The 12,846-nt window shown below is 46.4% G+C and overlaps 1 protein-coding gene across 1 annotated transcript in view; it reads right to left on the bottom strand.

The window, feature by feature from the left end:
* Positions 1–12,846, bottom strand: part of LOC102462273 (ATPase family AAA domain containing 3A) — a 75,662-nt gene that overhangs the window by 54,611 nt on the left and 8,205 nt on the right. The window contains exons 6-7 of the mRNA XM_075906421.1: positions 10,202–10,367; positions 6,930–6,999 (exon numbers count right to left, since the gene is read on the bottom strand). Of these exons, the coding sequence (XP_075762536.1) occupies positions 6,930–6,999; positions 10,202–10,367 (236 nt within the window). The remainder of the gene's footprint in view (positions 1–6,929; positions 7,000–10,201; positions 10,368–12,846) is intronic.

The raw sequence follows: 12,846 nt of genomic DNA, 5'->3' as shown, positions 1-12,846 counted from the left end.
GGAGCTGCCTGCAGGTGGAGATGGGCTACTAGGCAGGGGAGTGGATCTGGCTGGCTGGGGGAGCAGAGATGGGAAGGCAGGGCCCTTGGCTCTGAACCCCCTCTCCCCAAGATGACTTGTACTGACTTTCTGGTTCTAGTGCTAACAAGTCTGTTCTATGCTGTATCTTTGTGAACTAATAAACCTTCTGTTCTACCTGCAGGCTGAGAGCCACATCTGACTGCGGATGGGGGTGCAGGGCCTGTTGGCTCCCCCACTCAATGGGGACATCCTATGCTGCTACTTTCTGGGGAGAAAGTCAAATGGTTGTGCATCCTTCAGCGTAGCCATACAGGACAAAAAGCAGGGCCTTCCTGACCTAGCCTTGCCGTTGCATTTACTTAGGCAGCAGAAAGATTGCGACATCAGTACACCGGGAAGCTCACTGTCGAGACTATCTTCCGACATGGTGAAAGCCATGACTCGCTTCCAGGCCTCGTGGGGTCCTCTACAGCTACCTCACTGGACAGTTTAACTGTGGCACTGATGACAGCCCCCTCCAGTCCTCTTCAGCTGAAAGAAGCATGGCAGACAGGCAAGATCTTGATAGCAAGGAGGAGGAGTAAGTCGTGTAAGGCAAGCTGGACGTCAGAGTGAGGGAGAATGAAGAATGTCTTGCAGCGGCCTTAAAAACCTGTAGCTTAAAATAGCAAATTGAAACCAGCTTTTGTGCTGTATCTCCTATTATTCCCAAAGATGCCGAGTCTCCCCGTAGGAGGTTCCCAAAAAGAAACTGGAAGGGAGGCAGCATCTTCAGCAAGCAGCCTTGGTGCTCCTGAGCTAGTGATGAGCTAGGCAGCAAAGTGCATGACTGATGTCTTCTCAGTTTGTTATGGAACTAGGTCAGTGACTCAACTCACTCACGAGGTACTTGGAGAACTGACTAACCCAACAGATTTGCACTTTGGAGGAAGGAGGGAGAAAGAAAGAAAGAAGAGCCTTTGAGTCTGGAACTCAGCGTACAGAGGCAGAGCTCAATGATCATTAGGGTAGGTCTGCCCGTTAGAGAGAGCATGGCAAATATCCCACTACCGCTCTTCCCCTCATCACCAACCAAAATCAAACCACCCCTCTGATCCCATGCCACAGCTTTCATGCAGATGATGAGAACAGCTGCAGAAGATGGTCTGAAACCCGGGCAGCTGCTGACGTACCAAACTAGGGATGTAAGCGGCTAATCAAAAGCTTATCTGATAGTCGACTAATCACCCCCACCCTTGCTGCTTCTATCAGAGGCAGCAAGGGGGGGAGAACAGGAGCCAGTGATGGGAAGCCAGCTTAAAAGCCGGTTCCCCCCAGCACCATCTCTGCGGGGGGGCAGGGGAGTAGCAGGGAACCAAGTGCAAGCCAGGAATCAGCTTTGATTCCCAGCTCATGCCCAGTCCCAGACTCTGCATGCTCTTAATACATTTAAAAAGCAGAGACGTAGCAGGTTTAGCTATCTGGGTTGGGAGCTAAACCCCCTGCAGCTCCTCCACTCATTGACTAATCAGTGGAAAAATCCATCGACTAGTTATATTTAACATCCCTATACCAAACAAAACTTTAACTGACAATCCAAATGCGCAAGTGCCGGGCTTTTCCTCCACGTGGCATTTAATGGCAGCTCCAAAATACAGCCACACCTGTTGTGGAAGATGCACACACTCGCTCCATCGATGGAAAGTCAGAAAATGATCAAACTGTGACCGTGGGGTGGTGCTAACTGTCGGGCGAGCATCATGCAACAGTGCTCAACCTAGAGGGGTCGCAGTCATTCACACGACTACCCCTTCTGTTTCAGACTGGGTAAGAGAGCTTAAGATGCAATGGTTGTCACACCAATGTTGTCACCGAGGTGGGGGGAGTCACAGGGCCCTGCACACCCCCCATCCGCAGCCAAATGTGACTTAGACTTTCCGTTCTACCTGTTGGCTATTAGTCCACAGAGATATGCTGTAGAACAGGCTTGTTGGCACAGGAACCAGAAGCAGTGAGTAGAATCCATCTTGGGCCCCTCCCTGTATCCCAAGCCAGCTAAGACTCATTCACACCTCCCAGTAGTCCACCCCAGCCCTGTCTCCAGCCATTGTCCAGCTTCATGGGCACAAGGTGTCACTTGATTGCACCCTCTCTCAGGCACAGGTTACAGAAAGCATCAGCCATCGTGCACGCGCAGGAGGCTGCCACTCTGAAATTCCCATCACCATTTAGCTATTGGTGTGATGCCCAAGGAAAATGAGGCACACACCCGGACAGTAGAAATCAGATGCAACATGCCAAGCGAACAAAGCAAATTCCATCCCTAGTTCGTCACAATTGCCATCACTGTTCCACACGCATCAAATAAAAAAGGGTTTGTCTACACTGGAAGTGAAGGCTCATAGCATGGGCAGGCACACCCAGACCCATCTTCATCTAGCTTGCACTGCTAACAGTAGTGTAGATGTGGCAGCATAGGCATTAACACAGGCCAGCAAGCCACGTATGTACCCAGGCTCCTGGCTGACTTGTACGTTGCTTGCCCAGATCTGTCCCCCAGCCACAATGCTATTGTTACCTGTGTTAAACAGATGGAAGCTAGCCTGGGAACACCTATTCACACCTTGATTACACTCACTTGCAGCATCGACATGACCTTTGTTTGTCCACACGCTCTGAGGACTGTATGAAATAGAGGGATAAAGTAGAAGAGAGTTGAGGCCTACGGGCAAGGTACGGATGAGTTTTTGGATGGACAGCAGTCCTATATAACTGGTGAATGAATATAAAACTGTCCCTGTGGCTAAAGCATAACACCAGCATAATTTATAAATCTCTCTCTCTCATAAATAAGTATCACATTTTGAAAACCTACAATGAAAATGGGGAAAAAACCCACAGGTAGATAAACACATAAAGGCAAGTTTTCAGCCAAATCTAACAGGACCTCAAAAATGGTTTCTGAGGTCCAGCTACTAAATGCTGGTATCTTCCAGATCTTAGCTCATACAAAGCAATATGCATTAGAAAAGATGTTGGCAAAAGCTGAAGCTGTCCAATGTGAGCTTTTCACAAAGTTCATAATGTATTGAAGCACACAAACCAGGTTTAAAGCAATGTTTGGATAAATTTGAGACAAAATTCTAAGGTAAAGGGGTTGGGTACAGTGCACGAGACCAGATAGGCAATGAAATGCAAAGAGTAATTGTCACCATAGCAAGACACACCTAACAAGATTGCTAGTCTGAAAGGGTCATTTAAATGCTAGTGCCAACAAACTTGGAAAAGGAACTAAGTAATTAAGCACTAATCCAAACCCTAACCCTGTAGTGTCCAACATGTTAGCCACTAGCCACATGTGGCTATTTGGTCCGAGTGTGGCTAGTTCACTACTTACTGGCTTCAGAACTGGTTGAACACCACGGACCTAACCCCAGTTCCTAGCAGTTTTTTCTTGAAACTGCAAGCTCATTTAGTGAAGTTATTACATAGCATCAAGCATGCTGTAATATCTAGGCACACCAGAAAAATTGGGGAACATTAACTTAGGATTTCTTTTCTATGCAAACTACCTTTGCATGGCAGACATAAGGGCAATATTCATAGGAAAATGGCGCCACCTAGTCAGTCATTTGAGCAGATACACTCAGGATATAGCCTAGGTGTCCTTGGGAAATTAAATCCGCAGATTTCTTACACAATAAGCTGCAAATGCAGATTTCAAGGATGCAACACCAAAGGCTCAATCCTGCCTTTTGGTGCACTGCATACATCAACACTGATCTTGTAAGTCCAGTCATTGTGTGACCTGTAGATGATTTTCCAAGATAATCAGTAGCAATGTGTGACATACAAGAGGTTAGAAATGAACCCAATCTGCTTCATAAAATCCCTGTGCAGAAACATGCAGTTTCTTAAAACGTGTCTCAGCAGATTTTCAGCCCAGGATCTACCAAAAGGGTCTGCAGTGCCATGTGGGATTAGACGGAAATATATCAGAAGACAGAAATCTACTGCTCACCGGAGCATGACGCACATCCTTATGTTTTCAGCTCGACTCTTACAGCTAGATCAACAAAAGAATCAAGTGCTTCTTTTATTTTTAAAATTAAAGAATCATCTGAGTTAAAAGAACAAACACCTGAATTTTTAAATCTTTGCCCTGGGATTTAAAATTAAAATGTTTGCCCCCTGGCTAAAAGTTTATTGCCAATTTAAAACCTAGTGTTTTTCTCCTCCCAACAATCAAGTAATAAAACCACTGCAATTGAACTGCGCTATAATGGAAGCTGTGACAATTTAGTATTGTTCTGCTACCAGTACCGCTGTCATAAAGCTACCTCTGGGTAAACATTACTGCATTTAGGTGGTTCTTTACCATTGCCAGTTATGCCATCTAGTGTTACAATATAGAACTAGGCCTGTGTATTGTAGGGACTGAAGTGATGTGCGATAGCCACTATGCTGTAAGCAGACGAGGCTGGAAAAATAAAAATTCAAATGTCTCTTTTGTTCAATTTTCCTTCCTCTAAATTAAGTTTTTCTGATTCTCCTTTTGCAAATCAAAGCAGGGGCTTGCAGCCTGACATCAGAACTTTCATCTGCCCCAGCAAACTATTGCAGCTGACAGCAGCACAGCCGGATCCAATCAAGTTACTGTAGGAACGAATGCCCATTATCTAAATCCACCAAAACCTGGCTGCACACTTCACTGTCTACGTTCCATCTTCAAGTTCTTGCTAAGAGGCTAGTTTGCTAGATACCAAGTGCACACATAAGGTGCAAGAATTCAGACAGATGGAAGAAGCCCAAGTCTTGCTAGCATCTAAGGCAGCAGAATTTGTGCATGCACTACATGATACTTCACTTGAGTCTTGCTGGATATACAGCTTGGTTTAATAGAAGAGTTTGTTTTATAGAACCAAATACAAATTGTCATGGAAAAGCCAAAAAAATCAATTCTAAAAGCTGAAGCTTCCTATGTTATTCTCCAGCGAGGGTTAGACATGTACCCTATGGGGTCTGTGGGTCCTGACCCAAAGACACAGGTTTTTGGATTAAGCCATGATTCAGTATCACACTGCATCAGATTTTATAAAACCAACAGACAGAGGTGCAGACATGAAAAACTTACAGGTCAGTGCAAAAAAATCAGTATGTATTTTTTCACGAGGAGATTGGTAGCAAAAATAATGGAGCTAAGAAAGAGAAGACACAAAGATTAACTGTTAGCAGGTATTTACCTGCATAATTCATATTTGTACTGTACAATGCACAAGAAACCCTCCCTAATAAACAGCTTATTCACCCAAAAAGCTGCATATGACTGTCACCCTCAGCTCAATAAGACAAGACCCACTGCACCTCTAGTGATCAATACTTGGCATACATATGCTGATTACCCTTCCAAAGTGCTGTATGAACCTCAATTAAGGGGAAGAAAATGAAGGACAATATATTTAGGCTATATCAATGGTTTTGAATACAGAACTAGTTGAAAGAGGAGATGCGTCCTAAAGCTGTCAAATCACTGACAACCAGAAAGGGCAGCATTTTCTTTCCTTTGTCATTTTAGTTTTTCAAGCTAGATCCATCCTATCTTTGGACCGTTTTTAAAAACAAAACAAAAAACCCACCACCACCCACCCACCACGCCACAAGTAGAAACTCCCTTCACTCCGAAACCCCCTTTTGGATCTTTGTCCAGAGTAGAGTAAAGAGGGTATAAAGCTCAACTTGTTCCCCCTTTTGCAGGTACACAAATGCATCTTTCCTTCACACCCTCAAAGAGTCACTTCCAACGTTATTGCAGTGCCACCGACAAGACACCAAAACAGACTCTTCCGTTTCCTAAACATGAGAACGGAAAAGGGAGAACAGGCTGGAATTCTTAAAATCAACACGTTTGTTTTCAAGCTCTCTACTGAGCAAAGGTTAAAGAGCGTGGGATTACCCCACAGGAAGACATTTCCAAGTGCATCTTCCTGAGCTCTCACGGGGTTTTTGCATTGGGTGGGAGCAGCGTACCATCCAAGGTCAGGGAGTCTGTGACCAAGGGGAAATTTAAGCAGAAACCTTTAGAGGCAAAGTGTTTGGGTTTTTTTTTTTTTTTTTTTTTAAGTCTCTTGTGGGCCTCCAACTTCTGCACTTAAAGTGCCAGAGTGGGGAACAGCCTGGACACATGCAGAAAGTAAATAGGAAAAGTTGCCATTTGTCTCCTCTTGTAATAATTGAAACCTTACGTGTTAACTGGAACAAAAAAAAAAAAAAAACAGGACTATGTAGCACTTTAAAGACTAACAAGATGTTTTTTTAGGTGATGAGCTTTCGTGGGCCAGACCCACTTCCTCAGATCAAAATAGTGGAAGAAAATTGGTACGACCATATATACCAAAGGATACAATCAAAAAAATGAACAAATATGAAAAGGACAAATCAAATTTCAGAACAGAAGGGTGATGAGGGGGGAGGTAAATGTCTGTGAATTAATGATATTAGAGGTGATAATTGGGGAAGCTATTTTTGTAATGGGTAAGATAATTAGGGTCCTTGTTAAGACCTAGGTGTAAAGTGTCAAATTAAAGCTTGAATGATAGTTCAGAGGATAGTGATAGAAATGGAGCCGTGTTAGTCTGGGGTAGCTGAAACAAAATACAGGACTCTGTAGCACTTTAAAGACTAACAAGATGGTTTATTAGGTGATGAGCTTTTGTGGGCCAAAGCTCGTGGTCTGGTGTTAAAAGGTCTTGAAGCAGGATGCAGGTAATCAGGAGGCAGACTGGCAGACAGAAACATGGTGTTACAGACACCATCAAAGTATCTTGGAAAGTCAACTCTTTTTTTTAACATTACCATAGAAAAGGTGAAAACACACAAATTCAGGTTTGAAAATAACTGTTTATCTTCTAGAAGTTATGTCCACTGCTTACCGTGGCTGTAACTTTATCCCAGTCTGTTACAAAGGCACGAAATCCTTCTCCAAACAATGTACCTGCTGTCCTGCAGAAAGAAAGCAGCAATGTAAGCTGAGACATTAGGGTATATGGCAGGAAAGAGGGAAGGATTTTAAGTTTTAAGGACAGAATTACAAGCATTTTACAAGATTACTCCAGTTTCCCTGATTACTTTCTTCAGAACTATTCAAAACTAAAAGAGTTCATTCAGGAATCCAAACATGCAGGGCAAGTATATGTATAACAACTAGAAGATTTACCTGGCAGTGTTCCCATACGAATCGTGTGGAGGTAAGGGGAGCTTAAGGCCCTATGCCAAAGGGTGCCTGGTGGGTGGAAGGCTTGGGGCTGGTGAAGTCCCAGATGGGGAGGGCACCCCCCGCCAGCCCCCCTTTCACTTGTCTGGTGATTCTGTCTCTTTTCTGTAGGGTTTTATGAGAAGCAATCCTATTTCAGGCACATCCCATTTTCCTTGCACAACCAAACCCTACCTTTGCTTTCAGTTATGATAAAAGGAGGCTGCGTATCTAATTTGGTGGTCCTAGTTCTTAACGTTTAGGAGGAGTTCTTGAACAAACAAACATGTAGACATACAAACAAATATGGAGCAGATTGCCTGGTGTATCTAGGATTAAATCCAGAAGAGTTTCCAGACCAAAGCTAATATGTTTATTTTTCACTCATTTCATTAGAGTTGAATGGTAATAAAATTTCATAGTTACTTTGCCATTCTTTAAAAAAAAAAAAACAACACACCACGAGGAGTCCAGTGGCACCTTACAGACTAACATTTATTTGGGCATAAGCTTTCGTGGGCAAAAACCTACTTCTTTAGATGCACAGGACTCCTTGTCCGTTTTGCAGACACAGACTAACACCCCTCTGATATTTGCCATTCTAGACACCATCCAGCCAAGAATCTCAACGGACTTTATAAAAATCAAAACCAACACCCTCATGAGAAGTAAATTTTACTTTTGTTTTGTAGTTGGGGAAAACAGCCTCAGAAATTAGGGTGAAACCTCTTTTCAGTAGAGCCAAAGAGCATTGCCAAAGATTTCCACAGAGCCAGGATTTCACCCCAAAATGACCAGGTTAGTCATGCAGTCTGTTAGGGTATGTCTACACTACAGCGCTAATTCGAACTAACTTAGTTCGAATAGCTTAGTTCAAATTAACTAACGGATCCAGACTAAAAAACTAGTTCGAATTAGCATTTTGCTAATTCGAACTAGCATGTCCACACAGAGTGGACCCTGAACCAGGGTTAAGAATGGCCGGAAGCAGTGCCGGCAGGGCATCAGATGAGGACTTAGAGCGTGGAGCTGCTGCCTCAGGCTAGCCGAGGGCTGAGCTTAAAGGGACCCGACCCCCACCCCGGACAGACAGTTCTCAGGGGTGTCCCGCTTGCAAAGCAGTCCTGGCTTGGAGTGCCCACATTGGGCACATCACAGCACTCGGCCATCAGACCGGCTGCACTTGCCGCAGGCTGCCATCTGGGGAGAGGGGGCAATTGGGGGGCTGCAGGAGAGCTTCCACCCCCAGAAGCCCGCAGAGCCAGCCCAGTCCTCCCCATCGGGGGCGCGTACCCCATTCCTCCCTCACCTCCTTCCACTTACCCTTCCCTAGCCCCCATTCCTGATGTACAAAATAAAGAAAACATGTGGTCAAAAATAGAATCTCTCTTCATTGAACAAAACTCGGGGAGACTGGGAAAAGGAGGTGGGAGAGGGGAAGAGAGAAGGTGGGAGTGGGGAGGGCAACTACAATGATCAGAGGTTTGGAAGAGGTCCCATATGAAGAAAGGCTAAAGAGACTGGGACTTTTCAGTTTAGAAAAGAGGCGACTGAGGGGGGATAGGATAGAGGTCTATAAAAGCATGAGTGGGGTGGAGAGGGTGCATCAAGAAAAGTTCTTCATTAGTTCCCATAATAGGACGACTAGAGGACACCAAAGGAAAGGAATGGGTAGCAGGCTTCAAACTAGTAACAGAAAGTTGTTCTTCACAAAGCAAAGAGTCAACCTGTGGAACTCCTTGCTGCAGGAGGCTGTGAAGGTTAGAACTAGAACAGAGTTTAAAGAGAAGTGAGATCAAGTCATGGAGGTTGGGTCCATGGAGTGGTATTAGCCAGGGGGTAGGAGTGGTGTCCCTGCCCAAAGTTTGTGGAAGGCTGGAGAGGGATGGCACGAGACAAATGGCTTTGTCACTGTCTTCGGTCCATCCCCTCCAGGGTCCCTAGGGTTGGCCGCTGTCGGCAGACAGGCTACTGGGCTAGACGGACCTTTGGTCTGACCCAGTACAGCCATTGTAAGCTCAGGGCTCAGGGTCGGGGGTCTCAGTGGACCACCTTGATTTTCATGCACACCTGCTCCTGGGTGGCCAGGCTGGCAGCTCTCCTGCCCTAGACAGCTCCTTTCCTGTGCCTAGTGCGGAGGTCGTGGACGAGGTCCATGATGTCCGCACTAGACCAGGCGGGTGCCCGCCTCTTGCGGTCCCGGGCAAGCTCCCGGGAGCTGCCAGCCTGGTCCCGGGAAGAGGGGGAGGGCTGGGGGGCATCGGGTGGCTGGCTCGAGCCGTGCTAGGTGCAGGGTCTGCTAGCTGGGTGCTGGCAGGCTTGCACCTGGCATGGGCACCCTAGCCTGCCCGTGCCCCTTTAAGGGGTCTGGGGCCGGGAGGTGGGCAGTAGAGTTTCCCTGGTGTTGGCCAGAGTGGCCACCAGGGAAAGCTGGGGAGGGCTAGCCTCCCACTAGTTCGAATTAAGGGGCTACACACCCCTTAATTCAAACTAGTAAGCTCGAACTAGGCTTAGTCCTCGTAGAATGAGGTTTACCTAGTTCGAACTAAGCGCTCCGCTAGTTCGAATTAAGTTCGAACTAGCTGAGCGCTAGTGTAGCGCCTATCAAAGTTAATTCGAACTAACGTCCGTTAGTTCGAATTAACTTTGTAGTGTAGACATACCCTCCGAGACTCAGACTAGAATGCAAGCTTCCTGGGACCCAATACATGGCTCTAATCACTAGAGAATAGTTCCCCTTTCCACTACACTATCAATCCCAAGCACACAGAGAAAGAGCAATAGCTATTTTTAATACACCATTCTGGGTGGGGAATGAGGGAATGCCAGCAATAACTCTCGTTTCCTTTAAGCTTGTGGAAAGGCACCAAAGATTTCTATAAACCCCGTTTGAGGTGGGTAGTTGGAGGCAGCAGCAAGCTGACCAACTCCCCGCAGCTGGTTTGCACGTACTTGAGGGAATCTAACACTGTCTGGCGATGCTCAGCAGCTTTCAGGCGGATCTGCTCCCGAATGAGGTCGGCATTCTCACGCTCAGCCTTTGCGCGGGCGCGGACTTCCGCTTCGATACGCAGCATCTCATTCTTATGCCGCAGCTCCATCTCCCGCTCCACAGTGGCTTTAGAAGAAACAAGAGGGTCAGAAATTACTCTAGGCATTATCCCAAAACCCAGCTTTGGGGAAAGGGATAAATATCGGCTTTGCTGCACGTCAGATGGGTGCGACCTGACGCTAGGTTTCAGTGGTGACTGGCCTCCACAAGAGGAAGCAAATCAATATAACGGCTTGAAAGCCAAGCCTAAGAATCCTCCCTCTTTTGAACAAGGAGATGGTCATCTCTGTAATATTTAGGCGGGACTGTACTAAGAATCATCATTCCATTCAGGGAACATGCTACCAAGAGAACACACTAAACTCCTTTGTGGAGAGCAGAGCAACGAAAATAACGAGGGCGAACGTGGCATCAGAGAACAATAAGAAAACTCTACTTAGACTGGTGGAGTTTGGATGCCTGAGGGGGGCATCCGTTGCACAAAGGGAAGGGTGCACACGCCCAGGGTGTGCAACTAGGAATAATGGAGTGAAAGCAAAGAATCAATGTAAGCAAAAAACTTACCCAAATGCAAAAATGACTAGACTATGGACAGGGCTGGCAGAATGCCCTTTTTTCCTAATTTCAAAATTGAATATTTTATTTTTAATACTCAATTAGCTATTTTTATTTTCATAGCTATTGGAAATTAAGGGGCAAGGAAGCTAGGGCAGAGCTGACAGCAAGGCAACCGGAGTCTCCGTACACAGTAGAGAAGCCCAAGACACACATGGGAAAGGTGCAGGGAAGGCTTTGGTCCTGGCAGTGTGGAGCAAAGACCCTGTCCAGGACTGTGAGAATGACAAACCCTGGCACGGGGGAGGCCACTGTGGGGCTGAATAGCACTGGAAGCCGTCTGCCTACCTGCTGTCATGGGAGTGAGGGCACAGGCAGCGCCAGTGATGGCACAGAGGGATCCCTGACCTGCTGCAGGGCTACTGACATCCAGCCCCTGTAGGTACAAGGGGGAGGCCGCACACCCAACAATGGTCACCAGCTGATTTTTTTTTTGTGCTGATTTCAGCATGTTACCTGAAATCAACACTGGCCAACAGTTATCCATAGGGATGTAAGCGACTAATTGACTATCCAGTAGCAAAGCTTACTGCATAGTCGACACTCTAGTCGACTAGTTGCTTCCCCCCTTGCGGCCTCTATCACAAAGAGGCAGCGGGGGGAGGGGGGAAGGAAGAGGAGCGGGTGCTGGGGGGGTGCGGGGGGGGAAGGGCGGCGTTCCAACTTTGAAATCTACTCCACATGGCATTTTAAACTTTGAATGTACAAGAGTCCCCCTTGTACATTTCAAAGAGGAAGCACCCCATGGAGCCTGGAGTGAGCAGGACTCCCTGCTGGCCCAAGGCTCCATGCGGTGTTTCAACTTTGAAATTCACAAGAGTCCCCACTGGGACTCTTGTACATTTCAAAGACGAACCCGCTAGTTCTTATCGAATAATTGAAAAGTTGATGGAAATCCCATCCACTGTTCGATTAGTTAATTCATCAAAATTTAGCATCCCTTGTTTTCAATTCAAATCGAATCCTACCATCCCTAATTCTGAAACAAATCTCCTAACAAGGCCCATCGAGATACTTAAAATAGGAGACAAAACACTAGAGGATACATTAGAGGGGAGATACAGTGCTCCAGGGAAGCAAAGGGAACCGGATGACTTTACAGATCCTTTCCACCACTGATTTCTGAGAGAAAGCCAGTGCACAAGCAGGACAGGCAAACAAGATACTTAAAATCAACACTGGATTTCAAGTATTAATGCCCAGTGAAGTCCTAGCCAAACACCATATTGATCTCAATGGTTCCTGATTACATCCTGAGGATGGGAAAGCTGGTGGTGCTACAATATTACTAGAAGATTTACCCGGTTTTGCTCAGGTCCTTAATACAATTAATTTTTTTTTTTTTTAAAGTAAAATGAAATCGTACATGTTTCATTTCAATCACTGCTCTGGGGTGGGGCTGGGGAGGAGGAGTTGACTAGGCAGGCTGCCCCTAGGAGAGAGGACTACCCCAGCCCTCTCACTGCAGCAGCTTGGAGCCAGGGGAGAAGCGCCTCTCTATGGCCACTGCAGCTCCAGCAGGCATGGCTGGGGGAGGGGTGTGTTCCCCCCCGACTGGGGCAGGTCCAGATTCGTCTGCCCCCTGCGCTCCCCAGCCAGAGCGAGGAATGCAGCCAACTGTGCACTTTCCCTTTGCTCCCTAACGAAGGGGAACAGCCAACAATTTTCCCGCATGAATGTGGGAGACAGGGAGGAGAAAGCTTCAGACCCTTTTGCCTTCTCCTACAGGCAACTGGGGGAATGGGAGGCTCAAGCCATTTCAGACAGGTGATGGGGTCCCCCAGCCAGCTCCTTTCACCTGCCTGGTCATTTTCACTTTGCTTCTCAGAAAACCACAGAAATCTCATTCCAGGCACATCCCATTTTCCTGGTATAATCAAACACTGCCCTTGCTTTAAGTTATGGTATAAGGAAACTGTACACCGAATCT

The sequence above is a fragment of the Pelodiscus sinensis genome, chromosome 23, assembly GCF_049634645.1.
Source record: "Pelodiscus sinensis isolate JC-2024 chromosome 23, ASM4963464v1, whole genome shotgun sequence".
Classification (NCBI taxonomy): Eukaryota; Metazoa; Chordata; order Testudines; family Trionychidae; genus Pelodiscus; species Pelodiscus sinensis.
The sequence above is the reverse complement of the archived record's forward strand: the minus strand, read 5'-3'. Positions and strand labels throughout refer to the sequence as shown.